The sequence below is a fragment of the Leucopleurus acutus genome (assembly GCF_964270905.1).
Source record: "Leucopleurus acutus genome assembly, chromosome: 10".
Taxonomy (NCBI): Eukaryota; Metazoa; Chordata; class Mammalia; order Artiodactyla; family Delphinidae; genus Leucopleurus; species Leucopleurus acutus.
In genome coordinates this window covers 99,719,597-99,745,234 of record NC_139153.1, presented here as the reverse complement: position 1 = coordinate 99,745,234, position 25,638 = coordinate 99,719,597, and the positions used below count along the sequence as shown (strand labels likewise).

At 44.1% G+C, this 25,638-nt stretch overlaps 1 protein-coding gene across 1 annotated transcript in view; it reads right to left on the bottom strand.

The window, feature by feature from the left end:
• Window positions 1-574: 574 nt before the first annotated feature.
• Window positions 575-25,638, bottom strand: part of BLOC1S5 (biogenesis of lysosomal organelles complex 1 subunit 5) — a gene marked incomplete at its 5' end in the record, with an annotated part of 76,740 nt that continues 51,676 nt past the window's right edge. Inside the window, one exon of the mRNA XM_082848334.1 lies at window positions 575-755. Coding sequence (XP_082704460.1) covers window positions 585-755 — 171 coding nt within the window. The 3' untranslated portion in view covers window positions 575-584. The remainder of the gene's footprint in view (window positions 756-25,638) is intronic.

Here is a 25,638-nt window from a genome sequence, read left to right as displayed (position 1 = left end):
GTTTATCGGATACTGACAAAGACCACAGAGGTGGCTGGAGGATACCACAGTCGGCGTGAGGGTGGATTGATTCCTGGCTCTACCGGCCTGTGAAGCTTGGATGAATTAGGTAATCTTCCTAAGCCTTCTCTTCATCTACCTGGTAAGTTTTTGAGGGTTAAGGTACATGAGAGAATCCATGTAAAGCTTTTAGAACAGTGGACGTTATCAAATAATACTCAGTGTAAACACAAAATGCTATTATTAGTGTCACAGGACCTTCGGATGAGTGTTCTGTTTTCCACATAGCCGCCTTTCCCAGGCTGCATAGACACAGAAATACGTGTGAATTACCAATAACACCAAGAATATATATTCCCATTCACACACATTCACACACATTCCACATGTTTTTAGGAACATAAGTGGCTGTTTTTATAGAGAGTAGAGCCATAAAAGCAAATTTAAAAGGTTGGGGTAGCATGTGGTGGATACCATCCCAGGTTTCATCAGGGGAAAAGGTCACGATGGGAGGAGAGAGCACACTGAAGGAAGGGGTTTAGGATGCGACAGTGTGAGAGACACAGAGACAACTTACAAAGAATTCAGGAGGAGGAAAAGCAAGTTGCTGAGGGGACCTGAAGAAACTTCATGTGAAAATTATTCCCTGGGAATTCCCTGGCGGTGCAGGTGGTAGGATTTGGCGCTTTCACTGCCGACGGTTGGGGTTCGATCCTTGGTCGGGGAACTAAGATCCCACAAGCCTCGTGGCGTGGCTAAGAAACAAAAAGAAAGAAAGAAAATTATTTCTTTAAATCCATGTGTTTGTTTAACCCAGAGATAAGATAGAAGGGTGTTTTCAACCCAAAAGAAAAATTGGACCTTTTCTGTACGTCCCTTCCCTTCTCCCCAGACGCAGAGCTATTTCCAGTGGGCAGAGAGAAATTTCAGTTCAATAAGAGAAAACGGTCTAACAGTGAGGGCCATCCAGTACTGGGACAGAGCTTCAGGAGCTAATGAACCCCAGAGGCCTCTGCATTCTCAGAGGCTTAAGGCGCTGTTGACAGAGAGGTCTTGGGAATTGCTGGCTTGTTTGTTTCTACCTGGAGCACCGCTACCACTTATGCTCTTGAATGTAATACGGTCTTCTGGGCAGCTTTAAATTTAATTACCCGTGAGCAGGCTTTTCCTGATATTTAATGAAGTCTTTACAAAATCGGCTCTAGTATAGCTAGGTGGATACCAGTGTTCTGGTTTGGAGTCAATTCCTCTGCTGACTTTCTCTCTCTGTGGATTCACACGGGGCATGGCCATCAATTCAGCAGTAGCTGGAAGGGGAAACACTCCACCTTATCCCTAGGAAACATCCGTGAGAAAGCTCTTTTACTTATTTATTTATTTTTCTGTTTTTAGACTTTTACTTATTTATTCCTAACGTTTTTATTGGAGTATAATTGCTTTACAATGGTGTGTTACTTTCCACTTTATAACAAAGTGAATCAGTTATACATATACATATATCCCCATATCTCTTCCCTCTTGCGTCTCCCTCCCTCCCACCCTCCCTATCCCACCCCTCTAGGTGGTCACAGAGCACCGAGCTGATCTCCCTGTGCTATGCGGCTGCTTCCCACTAGCTATCTATTTTACATTTGGTAGTGTATATATGTCCATGCCACTCTCTCACTTCGTCCCAGCTTACCCTGCCCCCTCCCCGGGTCCTCAAGTCCATGCTCCAGTAGGTCTGCGTCTTTATTCTCGTCTTGCCCCTAGGTTCTTCATGACCTTTTTTCCTTTTTTAGATTCCATATGTATGTGTTAGCATACGGTATTTGTTTTTCTCTTTCTGGCTTACTTCACTCTGCATGACAGACTCTAGGTCCATCCACCTCGCCACAAATAGCTCAATTTCGTTCCTTTTTATGGCTGAGTAATATTCCATTGTGTATATGCGCCACATCTTCTGTATCCGTGCATCTGTCGATGGACACTTGGGTTGCTTCCACGTCCTGGCTATTGTAAACAGAGCTGCAGTGGGCACTGTGGTACACGACGTTTTCTGAATGATGGTTTTCTCAGGGTCTGTGCCCAGCAGTGGGCTTGCTGGGTCGTGTGGTAGCTCTACGAGAAAAGCTCTTTTAATTTCCGTTTCCTTCTCCTTCTATTGCTCAGAGATCAGAATGAGGTAGAGAAAAAGCGAGAGATTCTCACGAGGCCACGCAGAGGGATGTGGGTGCATAGGGGGCATGGACAGGGTGGAAGGAAAAGAACAGGGGGGCAGAGTGAATGTCCAGACCTGGGCACAAGTATAGACAAAAAGGTATTTTATAATCTATTACATTAATTTGGATGAAATATAGCATTGTCCTGATGAATCAGAGCAGACGACTGGAAACTGACATACCTGGTATTTCAAATGAGTTATGATTAAGAACTACAACAAAAGTGTATCTTTGAGCTGGATATTACATTGACTCGAGACTTCAAACAGAGCTCCTTATAAAACATTCTGAGAAAGTTGCCTTTGGTGTTGAAAGTTCCCATATTTGGTTTCAGGCCAAAAGTGACTTTTTCCCCCCTGCATGATTTAATAATAAGGCATTCAGTCATCCGGGGGCTGCCTGCCTGTGAAAAAGCACCACGGGCCTTGCAGGGCGCTCCCCACCCCCAAACATTCTTCACATTTCACTGTCACTGCCCTGCCGGTTCCTATTAATCCCAAGAGGGGTGCTCCCTACCAAGATCCCTGAATGCAGAATACCTCTAGGAGGGCCCTGAGGCTGACTGCGGCCTTGTGTGGAAATAGAGACTCACCACCCTAAATAAACAGAAGGAAGGTTTATTTATGGAGAGAGGGAGGGGGGCCGCGGAATCTGAAGGAGCAGAAGCGGAGAGGTTCATTCCTGAGCCCTCACTTTAGTAGGGAACCAGTATGGGCCCCTGGAGGCTCTCTTAGGGACAGTAAGGAAGGGGACGCAGGAGGACACAGCAACCGGATTGTGTGGCCTTATCACACTGAGCCTCCAGGAAAGAATGCTGGGCTCCCTCAAAGCACAGAGCTTCCCTAATGGGAACCAGGAGCCAATCAAGCTGAACAAAGTTGGGCCCAATTTCTCTAACTTCAGAGTTAAGGGCAAGTGGTCCTGAAACAGGTCTATTCGCCTCCAAATCCCATGTTCTCAACTACCACACTTCCCTGGCTTCTGCGCAGTGTAATCCTAGAATCCTCCCTGAGCACCCAACCATCCTCCCAGCACTCTCTATCATGTTAGCCTAGTTTAATACTGTTTTCATAGCACTTAGCACATCTTGAAATTCTCTTGTATATCCGTCTACTTACCCCCCTACCACCAGACTGGGATCTCCCAGAGGGAAGGGGCTGTGCTTTGTTAACGCTGCTCTATCCTGATGCCAGAACAGTGCCTGGCCTAGAGGAAGTGCTCAAGAGATCGGGGACGAGTGAATCAGTGAACGATCAAGTGAATGAATGGATGCACTAAAGAAGTGGGGTAGGAAATTTTGATTGGTGGGATGTATAAAATAGAATACCAAGGAAAAGGAAAGGCAAATTGAGATTAGTCTGTTTGCAACCTACAATCACCTACTGCTTGCCAGCTCTCCCTGCCACTCCCAAGCCACCCAGCCCCACCTCAGGGTTCAGTCCCTAAACCTGCCTTGCGAGATACCTAGTGGCAGTGTGGTCAAGGGCACAGGGAGGAGGTTCCCTTGGAACATGACTGATGACCTTTGATTCTGAAGGGCTGAGGATGACTGTGATCCGGCTATAATCTAGCCCCGAAATTCTCAACCAGAGGGGACCTCCCGGCATCTCTGGGGCAAAAGACAAAGTGAGGAAGTGTGTGGAGTTTAACACGGTCTGGGTTCTCATGACTTGTTCACTTTTGGATCTTTTAACACATTATCAGGGAGCCTATGTTCAAAAAAAGCTGTAAAGTGATCTAAACAATGGGATCGGACAAGACTTAACAGAAAATCTTAATAACCAGAGAGAGTCGAGGATGAACCCGAAACTTGGAGTTTCAACGCACAGAAGGACAGTGGTTTCTATAAACCATGATGGGGGATTTAGGACAAGCTAATTCAGGGGACGAAGCTAAGCATAATTTGGAATTTGCTGAGCTGCAGATGGCAGGAGGACATCCTGAGGAGCCTGCGGTGGAATGTAAGTAAGCCAGTGAAAAGGACAGAGCTAGAGACACAAGCTAGAACCTTATACAAAATCTGGACCATGCCCCGTGGTACCAGAATATATATATATGGTCTTTGTCCCTAGTTCCTGGCCCAGAGATCCAGAAATCCTTGAAATTTCCAGAGTGACAGAAGTGTCTTTGTTATGCTAATGAGATGACTCAAGGGGAGGTCCCTAGAGAGCTTCAGGTTGGGGCTGGTCACCAGCAGGACCAATCACTTGATCAGAGGGTTGGAACTGAGAACCAGCTCGACCTCCAGGAAGGGGGACTGGAGATGGAGTTCAATCATGTGGCCAATGATTTAATCAATCGCACCTACTTAATAAGACCACCCCCTAAACCCTGGGGCTTCCTGGCTGGTGAACACCCTGATGTGCAGGGAGGGGGCCCACCCAGATTCCACGTGGAGAGGCACAAAGGCTCTGTGTCTAAGACCCTCCCAGACCTGGCCCTGGGTGTCTCTTCCATTTGTATCCCTTATAATAAAACTGTAATCATAAGTACAGTGCTTTCCTGAGTTCTATGACTTCTTCTAGGGGAACCCTTTACATTTATTGCCAGTCTGTCAGAATCGCAGGTGCCTGAGACTTGGGGTTGGTGTCAGAAGAGAGGGCAGGCTTGAGAGACTGAGCCCTTAACCCTGTGGAGTGTGACACTCACTCCAGGTAGCTGGTGTCAGACTGTGCTGCAGGACGCCCGCTTGGCGTGCAAACAGAGCATGTCCGAGTTGCCGCATGTATTACACAACGGTTGTGAAGGTGTTCAGGGATTTTTAGAAGCCTAGCTCCAAATGGAAACGTTACTGAATTTTATATTTTCTCTCTCACCATTCTGAGCCATTAACTGACAATAATTAAGAAATACTAAATGTCGCAATGGGTGATGATTTTGCATACATTTTATCCAAGAAATACAGAGTTAAGACGATCACCCTCATATGGGACACTCCGCTGAGGACAATCACGAAATCAGAAAGGAAAAAACATAATCTTCCAACTTTAATATGTAAAATGACAGACTCTGAGGAAATATAGGAAAATTTATCTCTGCTTAATTCTGGGCCTCTTTATTCCATTAATGTTAGGATGCCACTGAGTTTTAAGACGATGAGTTTATAACAGACTTTTGGGGGAGATGGGGAAGGAAAGTAACACCGTCACATTAAATACAGAGATCCACTGTAAGATGCTATTCATTTCAGAAATGTAACAGGTAAGAAAATAATCAAGTGCATCTGAGATTTGAGAAAATATGGCAATATAGTAGTAATTAAGATTGTCTTTGCTTCCCTTTAACTTTCAGATGATTTGCCTTAAAGGTGTTCAGTGTCATCACTTTTCCCTTATCCATTTTCTGTTCTAAAATATTACTGTCTCAAAGCATAATTGTTTATTAAAAAAAACTGTCTAGATGGGGGATAATGTGGCTGAGATAAAACAAGGGCCTGTTTCACTCCATTACAAGCATTCTGAAAATCAAAAAAAAATTAACTTATCACATTAACTGAATTTTGGAAAATAATTCTTCACCAATTACCCGTTAGTATCTTCTATACTGACAGAAACCAGCTTTGTCTCATATACACACATAAACTGCAGGCCTTCCATGGAGTGAGCAGGTATCATTTCCCCACTAGGTCCTATTTTTCTATATGGAGAAGATGACTCAGAAGACATCCCTAGGGCTTCTGGATTGCTACATCCTTTCCCACCTGCCCTCCAGATGGCCGGCCCAAGGGAGGCAGAGCCATAAGATTCAGAATTCTCTTTTTAGGGCTCTGTGCACTGAAATCCCCTCCTAACAAGTCCGTCAGTGCTATACCTTTCTGACCTTGAAATTTCTGAGTTATCTATATGAAGTTAGTGAAATGCCCAGTGCAAGAAATGGGCTGCTATTGATATCAGATAGCTAACCCCAATCTTAAACAGACCAACGGGCTAATGACAAAAATGCTTCAACCAAGATGTGTGGTCCTAGACGCAAGAGAAGGGGATACGGGGATATATGTATACACGTGGCTGATTCACTCTGTTATACAGCAGAAACTAACACAACATTGTAAAGCAATTATACTCCAATAAAGATGTTAAAAAAATAAATTTAAAAAAAATTACCTAAAAAAAAAAAAAGATGTGTGGTCCTTACCCAAACCGAAGCACTCTGTAGCTAAACCTTATCTTCACCTGCCAAAATCTTACTGAAAATATTTTGCAGAGGAGCCAGGAAACATGGCTTTCATTGAGGTAAGACTCATACTCTGAGATCCCTCTCTTCAGGGGATTTAAATGACCAACGTACAAAAACAAACCCATCCACATATTAAGAAGAAAGGAGTGCTGTAAAATCCAGAGGGATATTTTTAGGTGACCTAGCACAACCCCTGGAGATGATGCTGATTAGTTTACAATAACTGACAGACCAAGAGTGGGTGTTAGGTGAGGGGAAAGAGTATACCGTATTTACAGACAGTGTCATTAAGTTACTTACCATTGACAAGGGAGCTTTCACGTTGGAATCTTGAATCACTCTGTAAACATCAATTATGTATCAAGATTCCTATAACGCAGCTCTGACATCTGCTTTTGAGTCCTTGTTGAAGAACAAGCTCTGTGACTTTGAAAGAGAACTCAGATGCCTTGCTCTCCACTGCCCTCTCTCAAATGAATAAAGCTTATTGGCACTCACACGCTACACAGGACTTGTAGTTTAAGTGATTTACAGTACAGCGTTGAACTTATTACTAAAACAATCATTCCTTTATTGCTGTTTTAATTATCACTCTAAAAAGCTCTGTGAGACAAGGAAGGAAATTTTCATCAGAAATTGACAACAGAAACTGGCAAGGGTGGCGCCACTTGGTGCATCTAACCTCTGAAGCTGAAACAGCCTGCAGAGCAACGTGTACCATCCCGACATTTAACAAAAAGGGAGGTGAGTCTAGTTTCAGATGCCCTTCCGGCAGCTCAGGATAAGCAGGTCCAGCCTCCTAGAAACCCTCAACTACATCTCTAGGTAATCAAAGCCACCCCTTGAGAATGAAGGATGTGTCAGACACGGAGAGGGTGATTTGTAAGACAATCAAACACTCATCTCATCACACCATCATGTAGTTTTTAACCAAAGCAACTGAAAATGAACAGATTCTCTCTTTCAGATGAGTTGCTTGCATTAATAGTTTTTTTGTTGGTGGTGGTTTTTTAAAAAAATCACATCTCTGGAAATCCTTCCCTGCAGCATAAACCATTAAGTATCCTTTACAGGACTCAGGAATGAACTCAATCCTTCTGGCTGACTTAGGAACACTGGCACGTGTTGACGGCCGGGTCCCGGCACCAGGAAACCATGTGCTAACTGGCTGCTCTATCCCTCTTTCCTCTTCAGCGTCTGCCAGGTGGAGCCCCGACTTCCAGGGCGATTCTGGCTCTTGGTCGCATCCTGCCTGTTATCTCTGTCTGGCAAACAACTACTCCGTGCTTCCAGAACAGGCACCGGTGATAAGTTATTCTCAGCCTGCTCTGCCAGAAGTTTTTTTGGCCGACAGGCTGAGGAAGACCATTGTTGTTGCTGGCTGTTATCTCTTGCCGGCTCTGCCTGGCAGATGTGTGACTCCGTCCCTCTGGTGTGGAAACAGGGAGCTCGACTCTGGATGAGTCAATACACTAATAAACAAGGGGCACGGAGGAAATAGCAACCAGTCTTGAAAACAGAAAAAGAAACACGTGGAGGTTTACTGGATGCCGAGATGTTTGTCCTCCACAGCATGCCTCTGCTTTATCTCGCTTCACAGCCTTCCTATCAGAGAAATGGGGAAGTTCATCGTGTATCAAGTGCGAATTGGCTGTAATGTTTGTGCGTTACTTACATAGCACGGAAAGTATTTTTTGGTGCTGGGGAGTGCTGTTTTCTTCCATGGCGAATTTATATCTTCGTCATTCATCTCCCCTTTGGTTGGACCCCATATTCTAGGAAGTCCTCAGTCTATCAAGACGTTTACTGTCTCCTGGACTGATCCCCCTGAAATCAGCGAAACCATCCTGACGGTGGCCTCGGAAGTGCCTGTGGTGAGATAAAAGCGGCACGCAGGAACCCTTGCTCTGGGGAAGGCTCTGTCTCTGAGGCAGCAGCACAGGGCAGAGTGGGTGCACGTCGCGTGTCCCTACAAACACGGCACGATGCTGGATTCCATCACTGGCCACAGGGACCAAGCACCTCTTGGCCTCTGCACGTGTCACACGGGGGCCAAACACCAGGCTTCAGAGCCTCAGCAGGAACCCCGTGGGCCCGCGGGAGATGAGCGCTCAACCTTGAAGGTGTGGCGTGTCACAAGTGGAACTCGTGAGGACATGCAGGGGGACGAAGCCTGCTCTAGTCCCAGGACCACCTTCCTCTCAGAGGTCTAGGATGGACAAGAGTGGTGTCACACAGGATTGGGATCACAGGAGAGATGGGACTTCCTTGAGGGACTCAGGGACACCTCATGTCACCCTGTAGCGGTACCGTCACATGAGGGTGACCAAATCTCTGTTTCCTCCAGAAAATCCTGGGTTGACCCTGGCATATGTATTCATAATACCATTTTTCTCACTCCAAAGTGTCTTTATTTGGATGGTAAGCCCTCCCGTCAGTCCACACCCTGTCGGGGCTCAAGATAAGCTCTCCTAATGCCACAGCTGCAATATTAGGGCCACTCACCACCTGGGCTTTTATTTAATGTGGTTTCAACAAACATTTGTTCAGCACCACGGGGTACACCAGCGGCACACCAGCCGCTGTGCCAGGCGGAGGGATAAGGACATGAATGTGAGACAGATGCAGGGTAGATGACCACCCTGTGTGAAACGCACAGCCGAAGGACGCACAAAATAGGACCTGGGCGCTGCTGAGGCGTCAGCTTAGGGAAGAGCTGGCCACCCACGTGGAGAATCAGTTGGGGCACATGCCGGCCCACAGGTGGGGTGGCGGTGGTGGCGTGAGTGGTGGGACCAGAGAGAAAACCATAAATCCGTGGGGCACACGTGCTTCTTGCTGTGCCCCGGGAGCCTCATCAGCACTGGAGGGCAGAGCGTAAACAGGGGCACAGGAGCCCCTGCATTTTCCCCTAAAGATATGCACAATTTTTATTTTCAATATTTACTTCTGTCGGTGCTTGGCTACTACCAGGTAAATAAAGTAAGTCCACTCTTCTTCACGACTGAAGATCAACATGGGACACTTCTCCCTCGCTCGTCCTTCCTCATTCCCACTGGCAGCAGACCATCCTCCTGGCGTTCTCATCAGCCGTCAGCACTGACGCAACACTGAACACGTATGGGTTTTTCTCATTACCTTCTCAGTGGCTGAGTGAACGTGCCTGCACTTTTTTTTTTTCAGGATTTTATATATTTGTGTGTGTGTCTCCATATAAAGTTTATTTTTTAACATCTTTATTGGAGTGTAATTGCTTTACAATGGTGTGTTAGTTTCTGCTTTATAACAAAGTGAATCAGTTATACATATACATATATCCCCACATCTCTTCCCTCTTGCGTCTCCCTCCCTCCCACCCTCCCTATCCCACCCCTCTAGGTGGTCACAGAGCACCAAGCTCATCTCCCTGTGCTATGCGGCTGCTTCCCACTAGCTGTCTATTTTACGTTTGGTAGTGTATATATGTCCATCATGCCTGCACTTTTAAACGTTGCTTACGTTCACCCTTTCTACGTAGAACGTCCTTAACCGTCTCCTTCATTTGTTGAAAAGCCGATCACACTTTAAGACCCAATGCATGTATCGACTCCTGAGAGAAAGCAATCCCGAGTCCACAGCTAGACTCCAAATTCCGGGACACCCGACTCTGTCTCCGAGTCACCTTTCCAATTCTAGCATTTAGCCTAGAGTTCAGCAAATGATAAATCCTAGTTTGAATAAACATAATCATAGGGTTTTATCTTTTAAAAGTGTACAGCTCAGTGAATCATCCAGAGAGAACAGTCCTGCGTGACTATCACCCGGTCAAGAATTAGAACGTTACCGCCACCCCACAAGCCCCAATCACTACATTCTCCCACCTCCCCAAGGATACCACTATTTCGACTTCTATCACCACCAGATATTAGTTTTACTGTTTTGAACATGATATCAATGGAGTCATATCGCATATATAATTTTATATTTAGCTTGTTTCACTCACATTACGTTTGTGAGGTCCATCCACACTATTATATGTAGCTGAGTTAGTTCGTCTGGGGGGCAGTATATTACCTCACTGCATGAACATATACCACAGTTTATGTATCCATTCTGTTGATGTTTATTTGGGTTCCTTCCAGTTTGGTGTCTTACAAACCATGCTCTGATAAATAGTCCTGTGTGTGTCTTACGGTACACCTGGGCTCTGTTGGGAATGGACTTGCTAGGTCTTTGAGCAGATCTATGTTCAGTTTTGGTAGATAATGCCCAAGTCTTTCCAGAATGTGCCAGTTTATACTCCTACCTGCAATATATAAATTCCTATTTCTTCACATCTTGACCAGCACTTGGTGTGGCCCGTCCTTTAAACTGCAGCCATTCTGGTGTGTGTGTGTAATAGCGTTGCACTCTAGTTTAATCTGCATTTCCCCATGACTAATGTGAGTGGGCACTTTTTCATATGTTTATCGGCTATTTGGATATTCTCTTTATGGGCTCCATGACTAATCTGTTTGGCTACAAATCCCTTGTTATACATGTTATAAATATGTTCTCCCACTCTGTGGCTTGCCTTTTCACTTTCTAATGTTATTGTTTGAAAACAAAAGTTGTAGATTTTAAGGAAGCCTTGTCATTCATGGTTAAACTTCTGGGATCCTGTGTAAGAAATCCTTCCCTTCAAAACTCATGAAAATATGCTCTTAAATTATCTTCTAGAAGCTTTATAATTTTACCTTTCATATTTAAACCTGCAGCCCATGTGGGATTAATTATTTTTTGCATGGTATGGAAGTTGGGGCCACATTTTATTTTCCATGTGGGTATTCAATTCACCCAGAGCCAATAATTGGAAAGACTGTACTGTTTCCTACTGTTACATTTTTCATGATATCCCCTGCCCCTCACCCTTTTCTGTATTTTCTAAACTTTTATTTTTTCCATGCTTCATTCTGGATATTTTCTTAAGCTGTTTCTTTCACTCCACAAGTTCTTGCTTCAGCTGTGTCTAATCTGCTAGAAAGCCTACCTTATTTCCTTAAACACATTAGTCAGTTATTTTAAAGTCTGTGTAAGATAATGTCGTTATCCAGATCCCCTGTGAGTCCATTTCTATTGCGTATTGTCTCTCTTGGGATTTCATCACATTGTCTTAACTCCTGTGTGCCTGATTATATTTGACTGAATTATGGAAATTTTATGTGAAATGTCGTAGAGAGAATTTAAGGCCTCGGATGATGGCTACATTTCTCCAAAGAGGAATATAAATTTGCTCTCAACAGACACCTAGGGCGATAGCAGTTTCTATGATCTTAATCCAAGCTGGGATTGAGGTGATTCACGGATGAACTACAGTGTCCGTGAGGAATGGTCTATTTCAGTACACTGACTCCTTTGCAATCTAGAGTGTTTGAGGTATGCCAGCCTGCTGCCATGATGGACCCCAAACTCAATTTCTGGATCCCCAGTCCTGTGAGTTTGTCAAAAACTTTGCTCAGCTTTTCCATCTCTCAGCTACCACTTATGGAACAGGCAGAGGTCCCTAAGGAAAAAATGGGCCCAAATGCTCATTTCTCTGTAATTTTCTTTTCCCTGATCTTGGCACTATAATTATTCACTAACTTGTTTGCACTCCATATATTCAACCAACTAAAAACATATTTTTTGTTCTCTGAGGGGGGTTGATCTGAATTGACTAGTCTGCCCTTAACCGAAGCAAATCTCTATCATAAAATGTTTTATCACCGCCACATATTACATACCTATCCATCCATGGTACTATGCTGAGAGTATAGCAGTGTACATAATACATTTCACGTAAATGACGTGTGCAATTATTTCTAATTCATTACAGAATATATTTGCAGCATCACTTGTTAGAGAGCGTGTCATCACTGTGGGATTTGACAGGATGGAATGGAGCAGACAGTGTACCTTAATCCCAGACTTTACAGTATGGAGGGATCATTCTTTCTCCCCATATTACAGAGGTAGTAAATGACCCCAGGCAAGGTGAGTAATTTATCCAAGATCAAAAAAAAAAAAAAAAATTTATCCAAGATCATACAACCAGCTAGTGCACAAGTAGATTTTTTAGATCAGTTATCACACTTCCTAGAGCTCTGAGTTCTTCCTTCCATAACAACCTGGTTTGCTGTTTGAAAGCGTCTACTTCTGAGTTGGAATTTCAAGTATGTTGATATTAGGAAGGAAATGAGGTTAGAGCACTTGACCTGATAGGACATTCCAATCATTAGGTACAACTTGAAAAAAAAAAAAAAGGCTTAAAGGCAGAAATAGGTTGATCAGGTGAAGAAACTGATGGATTTGTTTTGATGAGAACAATGAAGAAAGCAGACAGGCTGCCCAGCTCTTAAAAAATATGCAGACGGTGAACGCTGTTAAGGAAGCATCTTAGAATAGAAAAGCGAGGCTCTTGTTTTGCCATCTGCAAATGGAACTACCCTGTGCTTTAGTTTACAAAGCATTTTTTTTTTTTTCTGGCCGAGCGCTGAGCAGCGTGTGTGATCTCAGTATGTGGGATCTTAGTTCCCCAACCAGGGATGGAACCCGCACCCCCTGCAGTGGAAGCGCAGAGTCTTAACCACTGGACCACCAGGGAAGTCCCTACAAAGCAGTTTCATGCAACTGACCATAATAATGGTGAAACTGAGCAGGATTCACCGAAGGGAGGCAGTGGGCCACATCACGTCTATCAGTCAGTGCTACGGTAAAATGCAGGTCAAGATGAAAAGGAATGGCCAGGAAGGGAGGAGGGAGGAGGGGCCATCGTACAAAACACATTCAAAGAGAAACAAAAGTTTTGTAGAAAATGGAACTTTTTTCTGGACTCATAGATTTTATAAATGTAGGTTATCATTTAACTGTACAGTACTCAAAGTAGTCATAGAGGAGCTTGCAGTGGTTTTGTATCAGTTGCTGCAAAAGTCCAAAACATTATTAGTTACATTGTGTGTTTCCATAACATCTCTGCTAGTAAAGATACCTGCTAGGGTGCTGGGGACTTTAATGAGAGACTCCTGGGAGGTTATGTTACTAGCATCCCTTTTGAGCCATATTCATTTGTTCATTCACATACTATGTCACTCATTGGAGAAGCAGTTATTAAAATTTATGCTAGGAATGAAGGAAACAGATAAAAGACATGGTTCCTGCTGCCAAGAAGTTGCTTGCCTTACCGATGGAATTTCCCAGTACCCCATGTTGCTCTTGGCCATGCAAACATTAGATTCTTAGATTTCTACTCAAGGTTATTCCACTTTGAAAACGAGGCCTCACTACTGTTAGCTGAGGTTGTCATTCAGGTATAAGGTGGGATCACAGGTCCTGTTACAGCACCTGAGTCACAACGGCAGCCTCTGCACGGTGGCAAGGCTGCACCCCTTTCCCTAAAACTGTGTGAAAACAGAGAAACAGTATCTTAACATTGCTTTTAAATCTTCATGGCAAAAAAAAGAGAGCCAGTACTCTGCCCATGAAGGAAGAAAATAGCTGTACCACTTCTGTATATTTGCTAGGACGCTAATGTCAAAATAGGCTCAGACGTTAAGGGACACTGAAGCTGGGGTGGCGTCGTTGTTTACAAGTCAATGAAAAGCAGATCAGATCAGACACCCAGTTCCTTGGTTACACCAGCCACACTCTGAGTGCTCAGTCCTCACATGGGGCTGGTGGCTGCCATATTGGACAGCTCAGATACATGACACTTCCTTCACCACAGAAAGTTCTATTGGACAATGTTGGAAATGGACTGAGTCTCCTAAAACGGTGGAAAGTTGGGATTGCACATGGTGCCAGTGGGTTTGGCTAGCAAAAAAGGAATTCTAATTAAATATAATGAGAGATCTCCTTTTAAAAGTTCAGCTGGAACTTTCTAGCATGTAATTAAGCCAAAGAATAATGACCGAAACAAGTTTCTCCTGGCTTTGGGTGTTTGGATACCGACTGCTTTGAATCTTGTCTGTAGGACATACAAGACGCCGTGCCCCTGTGTTTGGCCACCAGGTGGGCCCAGGATCACTAATTGTGTAGACACCATCCAGCTACTGGCTGACAGCAAAGGCCCTGCAATGCAAAGCCCTGAAAAAGGCAAGCGGGGAATTCCCTGGCGGTCCAGGGGTTAGGAATCCGTGCTTCCACTGCAGGGGGCCCAGGTTCGAGCCCCGGCTGGGGAACTAAGATCCTGCAAGGCATGCGGCACAGCCAAAAAAGAAAGAAAGAAAGAAAGAAAAAGGGAAACGCATTCATCTTGCACACTGAACAAATGCTCTGTCTGCCTGCAACTGTATTCCACAATGGGGGTGAAATGCCTTTAACGAGAGGGTCCTCTTATTCATGTGATTGCACACCTGAAGGTTTGCCCTTGACGTGATCACATGGGAGGGACAGAATGGAGCCTTCGGCAGTGGCTTTTGTTAAGTGCAACTGTCTTGCTCACCTTGACATGATATTCCATTTTACACCCCATTTACCTGCTCAAATCCAGGTCAACCTGATACACATTACTCTCAGTCTTAAAACATAAGACAGAGGTACATGGGTGCAGTATTTCTTGAGTCATGTGGGTAAACGAGACCTGTAACAATGTCAAATAGGTAACCGGGGCTTAATGAGATCGGTCAGCACTAGTTTATGTCTTCTGTCTACCCCCTGGTGGAGGGATTCATTACTAGCTGGAGCCAAAGAAGGAAAGAGAAAGAGAAAAAAGCATGAATTATTTCCTGAATATCTATTCAGTCCCTCCCTCAATCATCTGGGGTTTGTTGTTTATACGAGATTGCCAGCTCCACAGAAGGGGAGCTGAAATCCATTCCTTCCCTTTGAGCCTGTGCTTTCCTGGAAAAAGAAGGAGCAGGACAGCAGCAGGAGGGCTCTGCCGAAACTCTTCATTCTGAGCTGAAGGGCCCATCACTCTGGGTGCAGAAAAGAAAAAGAAAAAAGAGAATGATGAGCTTTGCTGCCCTGGCAGGTCTGGAATCCTTCCTTTGGCTGTGGGTGATATCTAATGATTCAGAGGAAGTACTGTCCATTCTTCAAAGCAGACCTAGCCAATTGTGTAATGTTTATTCTGAGGCACTGGAAGAAGCCAAAAAAGAAGGGAGGTTGGGGAGAAATTCCTTCCTTTGCAATGATCAGCTCACACCCTGCACCACCAGGTCTGATTACCCTTATCTTTTCTTGCGTAACGACAGTGTTATGACTGCACAGAAGTGACCAGACTTCCAAAAAAAAAAAAAGAAACTCCAGCCACAATATTTGACTCTAGGCCTCTGGCGGTAAATCCCTTACACTGGCCACACGCTGCGTGAGAAGCTATTTCCTTTGATTTACTCATTTACCAGTTCTCACCTCCATCAGGTGTCCCCTGTTCTTACATTAGCGAATGAGGCGAAGAGAAAAGTCTGTTCGACTCACAGACATAGAGAACAGACATGTGGTTACCAAGGGGGAGGGGTGGATTGGGAGTTTGGGATTAACAGATGCAAACTAGTATACACAGGATGGATAAACAACCAGGTCTTACTGTATAGCACAGGGATACATAGTCAGTATCCTGGGATAAACCATAATGGAAAAGAATGTATACATATGTATAACTGAATCACTTTGCTGTACAGCAGAAATTAATGCAACATTGTAAATCAATTCTACTTCAATAAAATTTTTAAAAAAGAAAAGTCTGGGACTTCCCCGGTGGTGCAGTGGTTGAGAGTCCGCCTGCCGATGCAGGGGGCGCGGGTTCATGCCCCGGTCCGGGAAGATCCCACATGCCGTGGAGCGGCTGGGCCTGTGAGCCATGGCCGCTGAGCCAGCGCGTCCGGAGCCTGTGCTCCGCAACGGGAGAGGCCACAACAGTGAGAGGCCCGTGTACCGCAAAACAAATAAAAAAAAAAAAAAAAGAAAAGTCTGTTGGTGTTGCATCATCCCTTTCATTTAGGCAGATTTCATCTAATGTAAATACCCTTTCATCTCTTTTTCTCATATTGCATACTGATTTTAAAAATTTGTTCTTTTTAAAAACTAGGTTTTTAGGGGCTTCCCTGGTGGCACAGTGGTTGAGAATCTGCCTGCCAATGCAGGGGACATGGGTTCGAGCCCTGGTCTGGGAAGACCCCACATGCCATGGAGCAACTAGGTCCGTGAGCCACAACTACTGAGCCTGCACGTCTGGAGCTTGTGCTCCGCAACAAGAGGGGCCACGACAGTGAGAGGCCTGCGCACCGCGATGAAGAGTGGCCCCCGCTTGCTACAACTAGAGAAAGCCCTCGCACAGAAACGAAGACCCAACACAGCCAAAAAATTAATTAATTAATTAATTAATTTAAAAACAAAAAAACTAGCTTTTTAAAAAACTAATACCAGGACCCAGTTAAAATTATTCAGGCACCACAATATAAAGAAAAAGTAAGTATCTCTCCCACTGCAGACCCTTGTCTCCCCAGGCCTCACCTCCAAGCCAGTCATTATTACCAGCTGCTATGTAAACTCCAGAAACAGCCAAACCCATGTGTGTGTGCATTTCCTCCTTTTAAAATGCATTTTCACATAACAATATATTTTGGGGGTCATTCCATTTTATCATCAGTAGTGCTGCTTCATCCTTTTTCATGGCTGCATCGTATTCTAGTTTGAATACATAATTTATATAACCAGTCTCATACCGATGGATATGTATGTTTCCAGTTGTTTACTCATATATGAAAAGCTCCAACAAAGACCTTGGTATACATGTCTTCACATACAAGTATGTGCACTTTAAATGCTGATAGATATTTCCAGATTGCCCTCCAAAGAAATTACATCAACTTATACCATCACGACTGTATATAAGAACCCTTGCTCCCCACTTCCTTGCCAAAACCATCTAATAATATTTACAATCTTCCATCAAATGACAGCTCTACCTGAAAAACCACACGAGATATAGGGACCTCCAAATAAACACTGGGTCCTGACACTGAGCCTTCTACCCTATCTCTTTTTTTATATCAATTTATATATTTATACATATATTTATATATAAATTTATTTATTTTATTTTTTTTATTTTTGGGTCTTCATTGCTGCACACGGGCTTTCTTTAGTTGCAGCAAGCAGGGGCTACTCTTCATTGCAGTGCGTGGGCTTCTCATTGTGGTAGCTTCTCTTGTTGTGGAGCACGGGCTTAGGCACACGGGCTTCAGCAGTTGTGGCTCGTGGGCTCAGTAGTTATGGCGCACGGGCTTAGTTACTCTGGGGCATGTGGGACCTTCCTGGACCAGGGCTTGAACCCATGTCCCCTGCCTTGGCAGGTGGATTCTTAACCACTGTGCCACCAGGGAAGCCCTACCCTGTCTCTTGTGAAACCAACGTCCCCTGTATAAGCCCTAATACCTAACAGAGCAAAACAAACAAGATGAAAAAAACAGAATGGGATATATGATCAAACAGACTAGCGCCGCCTAGAGGCTCCTTATTTTCAGTACTGCCAAGTTTGCAAACTACTTTGTACTGGTAATTGTGCGTGTGCTTTTTGAGGGTGGGGTAGTGAGAGGAATCCACAGTTTTCATCAGATTCTCAAAGCGGTCTGTGACTGCTGCCTAAAAAGCTAAGAATCACTGACTCAGACAATAAAAAAGAAAGAGAAAATTCAATGTGTATAAAAATCAAGTGCCTGATTTTATGGCTTAATGTAGATAACTAAATAACACTGTAAACTTACACTCTTAATACATAAAATAATGCAATCACGCTAGAGCATTGATTCTCAAATTCTGGACTCAAAAAATTTCTAAAACAAAGTTTGTTAACCAATATGGTTTTGCCAAAGTTCTATTGCATCAAGTAGAGATGTTAACAACAACAAAAAAATTACTATGTTCTGTCATCATTTTATAAGACTATTTTAACACCCAAAAGTAGGAAAGATGTAACCTTAGAGTAAAAGGCAGTCCTTTAAATTGAATAAGTTTAACTCTTTAAAGCTCCCTACTCTGCCCCACATTTTCTCACTTCACCATCAGCCCTCAAGTCTGAATGACACACACAGGAAAATGCTGTCATGCATCATCACTGTCTGTGGGCCGGCCCTCAGAAACCACTGCTATCAGGGACCTGTTTTTTTTTTTTTTAAACATCTTTATTGGAGTATAATTGCTTTACAATGGTGTGTTAGTTTCTGCTTTATAACAAAGTGAATCAGTTATACATATACATATGTTCCCATATCTCTTCCCTCTTGCGTCTCCCTCCCTCCCACCCCCCCATCCCACCCCTCTAGGTGGTCACAAAGCGCCGAGCTGATCTCCCTGTGCTATGCGGCTGCTTCCCACTAGCTATCTATTTTACGTTTGGTAGTGTATATATGTCCATGCCACTCTCTCACTTTGAGGGACCTGCTCTTACATTCAGGAAAGTCGGGGCTCCTTCACTGTCTTGTTTTTGGTCTGTGCAGCTGAACGATGTAGAGGAAAAAGCACCAGATTTTGAGTCTTGGATTTGCCATTAATTAACTTCAGTTAAGTTACTTAATGCCTCTTTGAACTTCAGTTCTTACGTCAGATGAGAATACTAACCCCTTTCCTGCCTACCTCCCAGAACTGACCGGTTCAGATAAATAAACATGTGAGCAAGGTTTTTTGTAAACTATGATTTATGATACAACATGCAAAGTTTATTCAGCTAAAGAGGAGTGAGGTCAGGACTCGACCCCATGACTCTCTGGGGATCCCATATTCTTTTTTTTTTTTTTTTGCGGTACACGGGCCTCTCACTGTTGTGGCCTCTCCCGTTGTGGAGCACAGGCTCTGAACGTGCAGGCTCAGCGGCCACGGCTCATAGGCCCAGCCGCTCCGCGGTATGTGGGATCTTCCCGGACCGGGGCACGAACCCGTGTCCCCTGCATCGGCAGGCGGACTCTCAACCACTGCGCCACCAGGGAAGCCCGGGATCCCATATTCTTAATCATTAGGATATACTCTTTCCTAACATGATATAATTATTACTGTTATTACTACAATTCTTATATGTTTTCATTCCAACCACTGGCTGAACATACAATAGTTATTAATTTGCAAGACTTGGGCTCCTTTGATATGTTAGCAATACCTGTGCCTACAGATGCCAGCTTTTAGTCTAATTAACAAAGGATCTGCTCAGGAAACATTCAGTTTGATTTCTTTTTATCTTCAGATATTAACCTTTGTAGATAATCGTAAGACCTATTAGGCAGAACCACTCAGCTACACTGCTAAGGAAAGGCTGAGCATTACTGTACTCAAACTGACCTTACCTGGTGAAAATGTAAAGAATGGTCTTTTGAGCAGTGTAGTCACTTTACTGCATCGTCCATAAATTACAGGTGGGCATTAAAACAGTAACGTGAGGCTTCAAACGAAACAAACGAACAGGCCGTGAGCTCGCTGAAGGCAGAAGATCACGCTCGAAGGGACGCTCTGGTGCACTACATTTTTCTCCTTCATTCAATTTTGTGATTATCTAGAATAAAACACTGTTGACTTTTTCTCTTAATCAAGACAAAATCATCTCTAGTTAAAGCTGACTGTAGCGCTGGTAGGTCAGAGGTCAGGTAGGTGAAGAAGGTCAGGGAGGTCAGAGAGGTCAGGGAGGTCATCAGGGAGGTCAGGTCCACAGCAGGGAAGCCAGGGCCAGGGCCCTGGCAGCGGGATGGGGTCTCCCAGCAGGGAGGGCGGCACTGAGCGCCCCCCATTTGTGCTGCCAGCTGTGCGAGGTGGTGACACCCGGGCCAGCATCCTCCCACGTGGCCCTTCTTCCTGTTCTTTATTCCCCCAGTGCGGGGCCATGTGACCTCACGCCTTCCTTGGTGGCGTCACAAGCGGAGTCCCAGAACTGCCCCCCTCGCCACCCACACTGCTGAGAGCCACACCCTTAGCCCCATCCGCCAGCTCGCTGGCCTTCGGGATCTCTGCGGCCTCCAGCCTCAACCCTCTGCCCAGCTTCTGAGGTCCTACAGAATCAGCGTCCACCCGATTTATCCCATCGCTGTGCCATTACTTCACCAACCCGACCTTACGTCAGGCATGAAGAGGACTTCACCTTTCTTTAGCAGACACATTGCTTGTACTTCCTCTCCTCTCTGGAATTTTCTACCTGCTCCCTCTGCAGGGTCATATAATACAGGGTATATAGGCTTTGGAGTCAGACAAGAGTAGGTATGAATCTCACTCACATTCTTTCTCTATATATTTTTAAAACATTTATTGAGCAGGTACAGTGTGTCAGAAACCGCCAAGTTCTTCGTCTCATTAGTTTTTCATCACACTAAATCTATGAGGCAGCTGTTGTTATTGTCCCCAGTTTACAGGTGAAAAAAATCTGCAGTTCAGACATTAAGCATAGCCAGTCGGTAGACAGGATGGGATACAAATTCAAAAATTCCTGGAATTCAGAGCCAATAACCTTAACCGCTACTCATTAGCAACCCTCTAGTTATTTGAGCTTAAGCAAGCTATGTAACCTCTCTAATCCTTAATATTCTCATGTATAAACAGGGATATAAATGTCTACTCAGCAGGATTAATGAGATCACGTATACGACGCTACCATCGAAGAGCCTGGCGTCCAAAAGAGGCTCCTAAACGTTTCTCTCTCTCTTCTTTTCTGTCCAATGACATTCCCCTCATCTTTTACATCCTGCCTCTTCCATGAAGGGTCCTTGAAAGATGGAATGAACTGCGTCAGCCCACCGTGGTCTCTTCCTCCTGTACAACCCAAGAGGTCTAAAATTTAGTTTCAAATTGTTTTCCAACCATTCCATGTAAGTTAGTTTTTGTTTTTTCACCTGAAGTCTTTCGTAAGTAGCAGCCACATATACTTCAGTTACATCCCCTGCTCTGCAAAGTACATCGCAAGAATGAGATAAATGTGGACTGGATTAGCGATGCAGCCCCTGGATACAGTCTAAGACAGATTTTGCTTTAGAAAAATTTCATTCTATATTTCAAAGTGCTTATAAAAACGGTATCATGGTAAATGCAGATTCATAATCTATTGTTTATCCAGCACAACGGGTAAAAATGAATTGAAAATGAGGAACAAACTGGAACTTAACTGATACATCTTACTGAACTGCTATATTACCAAGGAAATCATGTTGATACTAGAAAACATTAATAGCGTCCATCCTTAGATATATACCGCAGCCGTTAGGATTTAAGTGTTCCACCCATGTGCTGATTATTCACAGCTGGTGATTTCCCTCTGCGGTCGTTAGAAAGACGATGAAGGTAACTGGGATTTATAGAATTGGCTAACTATTGTGTTAAGCCAGTCCTGGGAGTGAGCCAAGATAAGAAGCCAGAAACGACTCCACTGATACGAACTAGAGCCAAACAGCCAAGGCAACTGACCTAAGGCTCCAGACACGGTCTATTCTCCGTAAGCTCCTGAACTATGCCTAAGACCACTGAAATCCGGCCCAGCAGACGCCACAGAAGGAAGAGGGTGCCAAGACCTCGCCTGGCCCTTTTCCACCCGCAGGGCCTACCTTAACCACGTCCCAGAACTGCACGTGGCTGCTTCCCGTCCATCACCACGTGAGGGCCCAAGTCCTCCTGTCAGGCTTAGCTTCATCCTGGACCCTTCGCTAGACCCTGAGTTTTACCTGTTACCTTTTTACCAAAACAATCTGACCCACTTCCACCTACAGTTTCTCAATTTGAGTCTCTTGACTTGAACAGAGCTGGTGGGAGTCAAAAGGAGACAAGTCCACAGTGTGGACATGTGGACTTCAGGAGCCGGATGGAGGGTGCCAGCTACACTGTCAAGTAAGGGCCGGGCTAAAGGGAAAGACATCTTAAAGGAAGAAAGTCTCAGGTTAGCTATTTCCACTATTTCTGAAGAACTGGCCAATTTCTGATACAATCAGAAAGAAACAATTTTAAATGCCAATTTCGTACTACGTTTTAGAAAGTTATCTATTTCCTTAGAGAAATATGTCAAACACTTTGACTTGATGTATCTGAATGAAAAGACACTAAATCAATACCTAAGCTTCCAGGCAGGGAGAAGATTTATGAAACCCAAACAAGCGGCCTGAAGACAGTCTACGTTTCTGTGACAAACTTCCGCAGCTTCTATAACCTCCCTGGGTAATTACAGTGTCTCAGGTTTCTCTTCATTCTGCTGACTGTCCCTCCCAGCGACACTTGCACACAATATATTATACCTTTTATTTAGTAGGGAGGGTATGTCAACACAAAGTCAAATATTCAGATGAAATTCAAAGCAGGCAATCTCCTGGAAGTTTTCAAAGAGTTTTACAACTGGCATCGTACGTTGGCAGCCAAATGACTGTGCCCAATTTCGTCTCAGGACGTGAAGAAAACCTATGTGTGCATCCCTGATGAAATAATTTGTTGCAAAGTTTTCCTTCACATGAAAATTCCAGAAGACAGTGTCTAAACCTTTCATCCTAATCACTCCTTTCTGCCATATGCACATCATTAGGCTACCTGGGCGATGCCTGGATGGTTAAGGGTCACAGAGAAGAAGGCTCTTATTATGAATATTTACCATCCCATATTTAAGATAAAGGAGCCGCAGGGTTTAAAAAGCTCTCACACTACTATAAAACATGTAGGCTCATTCTTGCTAGAAAGTATACATTTCTTGTCCAGAAAGTCTGAAACAGAAGTCTCAAATTCTCTTTAGGAGTAAAAGGAAACAATGTCATAAAATTAGTTCCAGAAACTGCAGGTAATCTCTAGGATGGTTCCCATAAATGGACAAAAAGGAACCCATGGCCATCCTCTCACAAGTACAGGGGTCCCAAAGCAAAGATAGACAACTCACCCAGCCAGAGCCCCTCTCAGTAACGCCAAGTGGGTAGTAATTCATTTCTGCTGGTCACTGGGTTCCAGTGAAGGAAACTGAAATGTCATACCTTCATTCACAACACTGTCTCATGGAATTATTTTTTCCGGATTCCTTGGGAAGTTAAAGTATTTGAGAAGAATATCAGGAACTGTTGTTTCAGCCTGTTTTGTGAGTAGATAATCGCCTTCCAACTCCATTATTGCAGGAAATGATGTGTATGGCATTGTTCCTAGTGGGGAGAGCACTGTGTTTCAGCCAGACCCGTACATGCTTATTAAACAAAACAAGAGCGTGCAGCCTAAGTCACTTCGCTGAACTCAGACTTTTTGAATCTGGTCTCTAGATAAGAGACTGGCCCCAGACAACCTACCCACATCCCAATAACATGCTTTTGAAAGGGTGGAAGCAAAACTTGTTTTGAGAAATGAGGAATTTCACCACTACTACTAAATGTGGCAAATGAATAACTCCAATAAATTAAGTGCTATCAAAATGGGTTCAGCAGAGACCTATTTGAAAGGCTTGATTTTTCTCTCATTTGGGTCTGAATCAAAGACCAGCCTGGGAACTAGAAGTAAAACACATTTCATCCTGAGAAGTACCTATGAGTCCGTGGAATATATTAGCTGGTTTTCCTGACATGTGACATCATTTGTGGTACCAGCTGTATGGACGTGCCATCTAAGGGTTTAGAAAACTAGTATTTCTTTGGCTTTCATATGTATTTTAGGATCACAGAAAGCAGTCTGATCTAGCTAAGTGCTCCAAGACGAGAGAGCTGCTATGGACTTCTCTTTAAGAAGCTTAAGCTACTTATGATCATGACCTATCAACCTTTCTATGGGTGGATTACAAAGAGTAAGTTCCTAAATGGACCTCTAGAAGAGATGGTGATGATAATGCAACTGTTATAAAAGCAAACGTTAAATACAGCACTTATACGTCAGGCTCTGTTTAAAATATATGACGTAAGTTAACGAAGTTAATCCTCAGAACAAACTAGGTAGGTTTTGGTACTTTTACTACCCATATTTTACAGATGCGGATAGCGAGGCACAGAGAGGTTAGGTAACTTGCCCACGGTCACCCAGTTAATAAGCAGCAGAGGTGGAATTTGAACTCGTAGTGGACACTCTTACCCCTCAAGTATCCCACCTCTGGGAACCTCTGGTGGTTCTCAGACACTTCTGTCCGATTCAGTTATGATACAATGATCTTATCTCCTCTTCATAGAGATTATTATTTGGATGGTTTGGTAATGACATGAGAAGCACCAAACATTTTCTGGTTAGAGTCTAAATATTTTTAATAGAAACACCATACTTCTATTATAATTCAACTTTAGTTTCCAGTAGTTTCTGTAGAGAGATTTTATTTTTCCCTGGAACAGTATGCTGCAGTGCTATATATGATACTTCAATAAAGAGGAAACTATTTCTATGGAATGTCTAATGACTAGCATTGTCATTCAAAAGCTTAAGGATCTTTAAATGATTTTTTAAAATCCATTACTAAATGTAGAATTAAGTTTAAGAAATACCTCAGTTCTTTCATATTATACCTTAAAAAAATCAGGTGTAAAGAAATACAGGTTCAAAGACTATAGCATATCTATCCATCCATCTATCCATCCATCCATCCATTCAATGAGTAAGTCCCACATGCCAGGTACTGGGAATATAGAATGGATAAGGCAGACAAGGTTCCTGCCTTCATGGGCTTATGTTCTAGTCAGCGAAACATTAAATACCAATGGGAGGGTGCTATTTAAGGCTTGAGTGGTCAGGGAAGGCCTCTTGGAGGAGGGAGCATTTGAACAGAGAGCTAAGGAATGAGAGGGAAGGAATCTCGGTGGGATCTGAGGGAAGAGCACGGCAGGCAAAGGCTCCCAGGTGGAAATGAGCTCAGGTGTGTTTGAAGATCAGCAAGAAAGCCAGCGTGGCCAGATGGAACTAAGCGAGGTGTATGGGGAGGGAGATGAAACGTGACAGCAACAGGACCTCGCAGGCCATGCAAAGGGGCTTGGATTTTATTGAGCGGGAGAGGGTGTCATTAGAGGGTTTAAGTCGGTGAGTGACAAGATCTGCTCCGCGCTTTCTAAAGGATCCATGGCTGCTGCGTGGAAAATGGATTGGGTAGGGCTGGGGGAAGCAAGAGGATGAGCAAGGAGACGGTAAGAACCGGCGGTGCACGGAGAACACCGCGGTGGCTGAGACCAGCATTGCAGGCGTGGAGGTGGTAAGAATTGGTGGTTAGACCGGGGATAACAAAGACAGAGCCAAGTTGCTAACTGATGGACTGGATGTGGGGCGTGGGGTGAGAACTGATGCCTGGATTTTGACCCGAGCAACTGGATAAACAGTGGTGCTGTACACAGAGCTGGGAAGCCTGGGGGAGCAGGTCTGAGAGGAAGGGGCAGCAAGG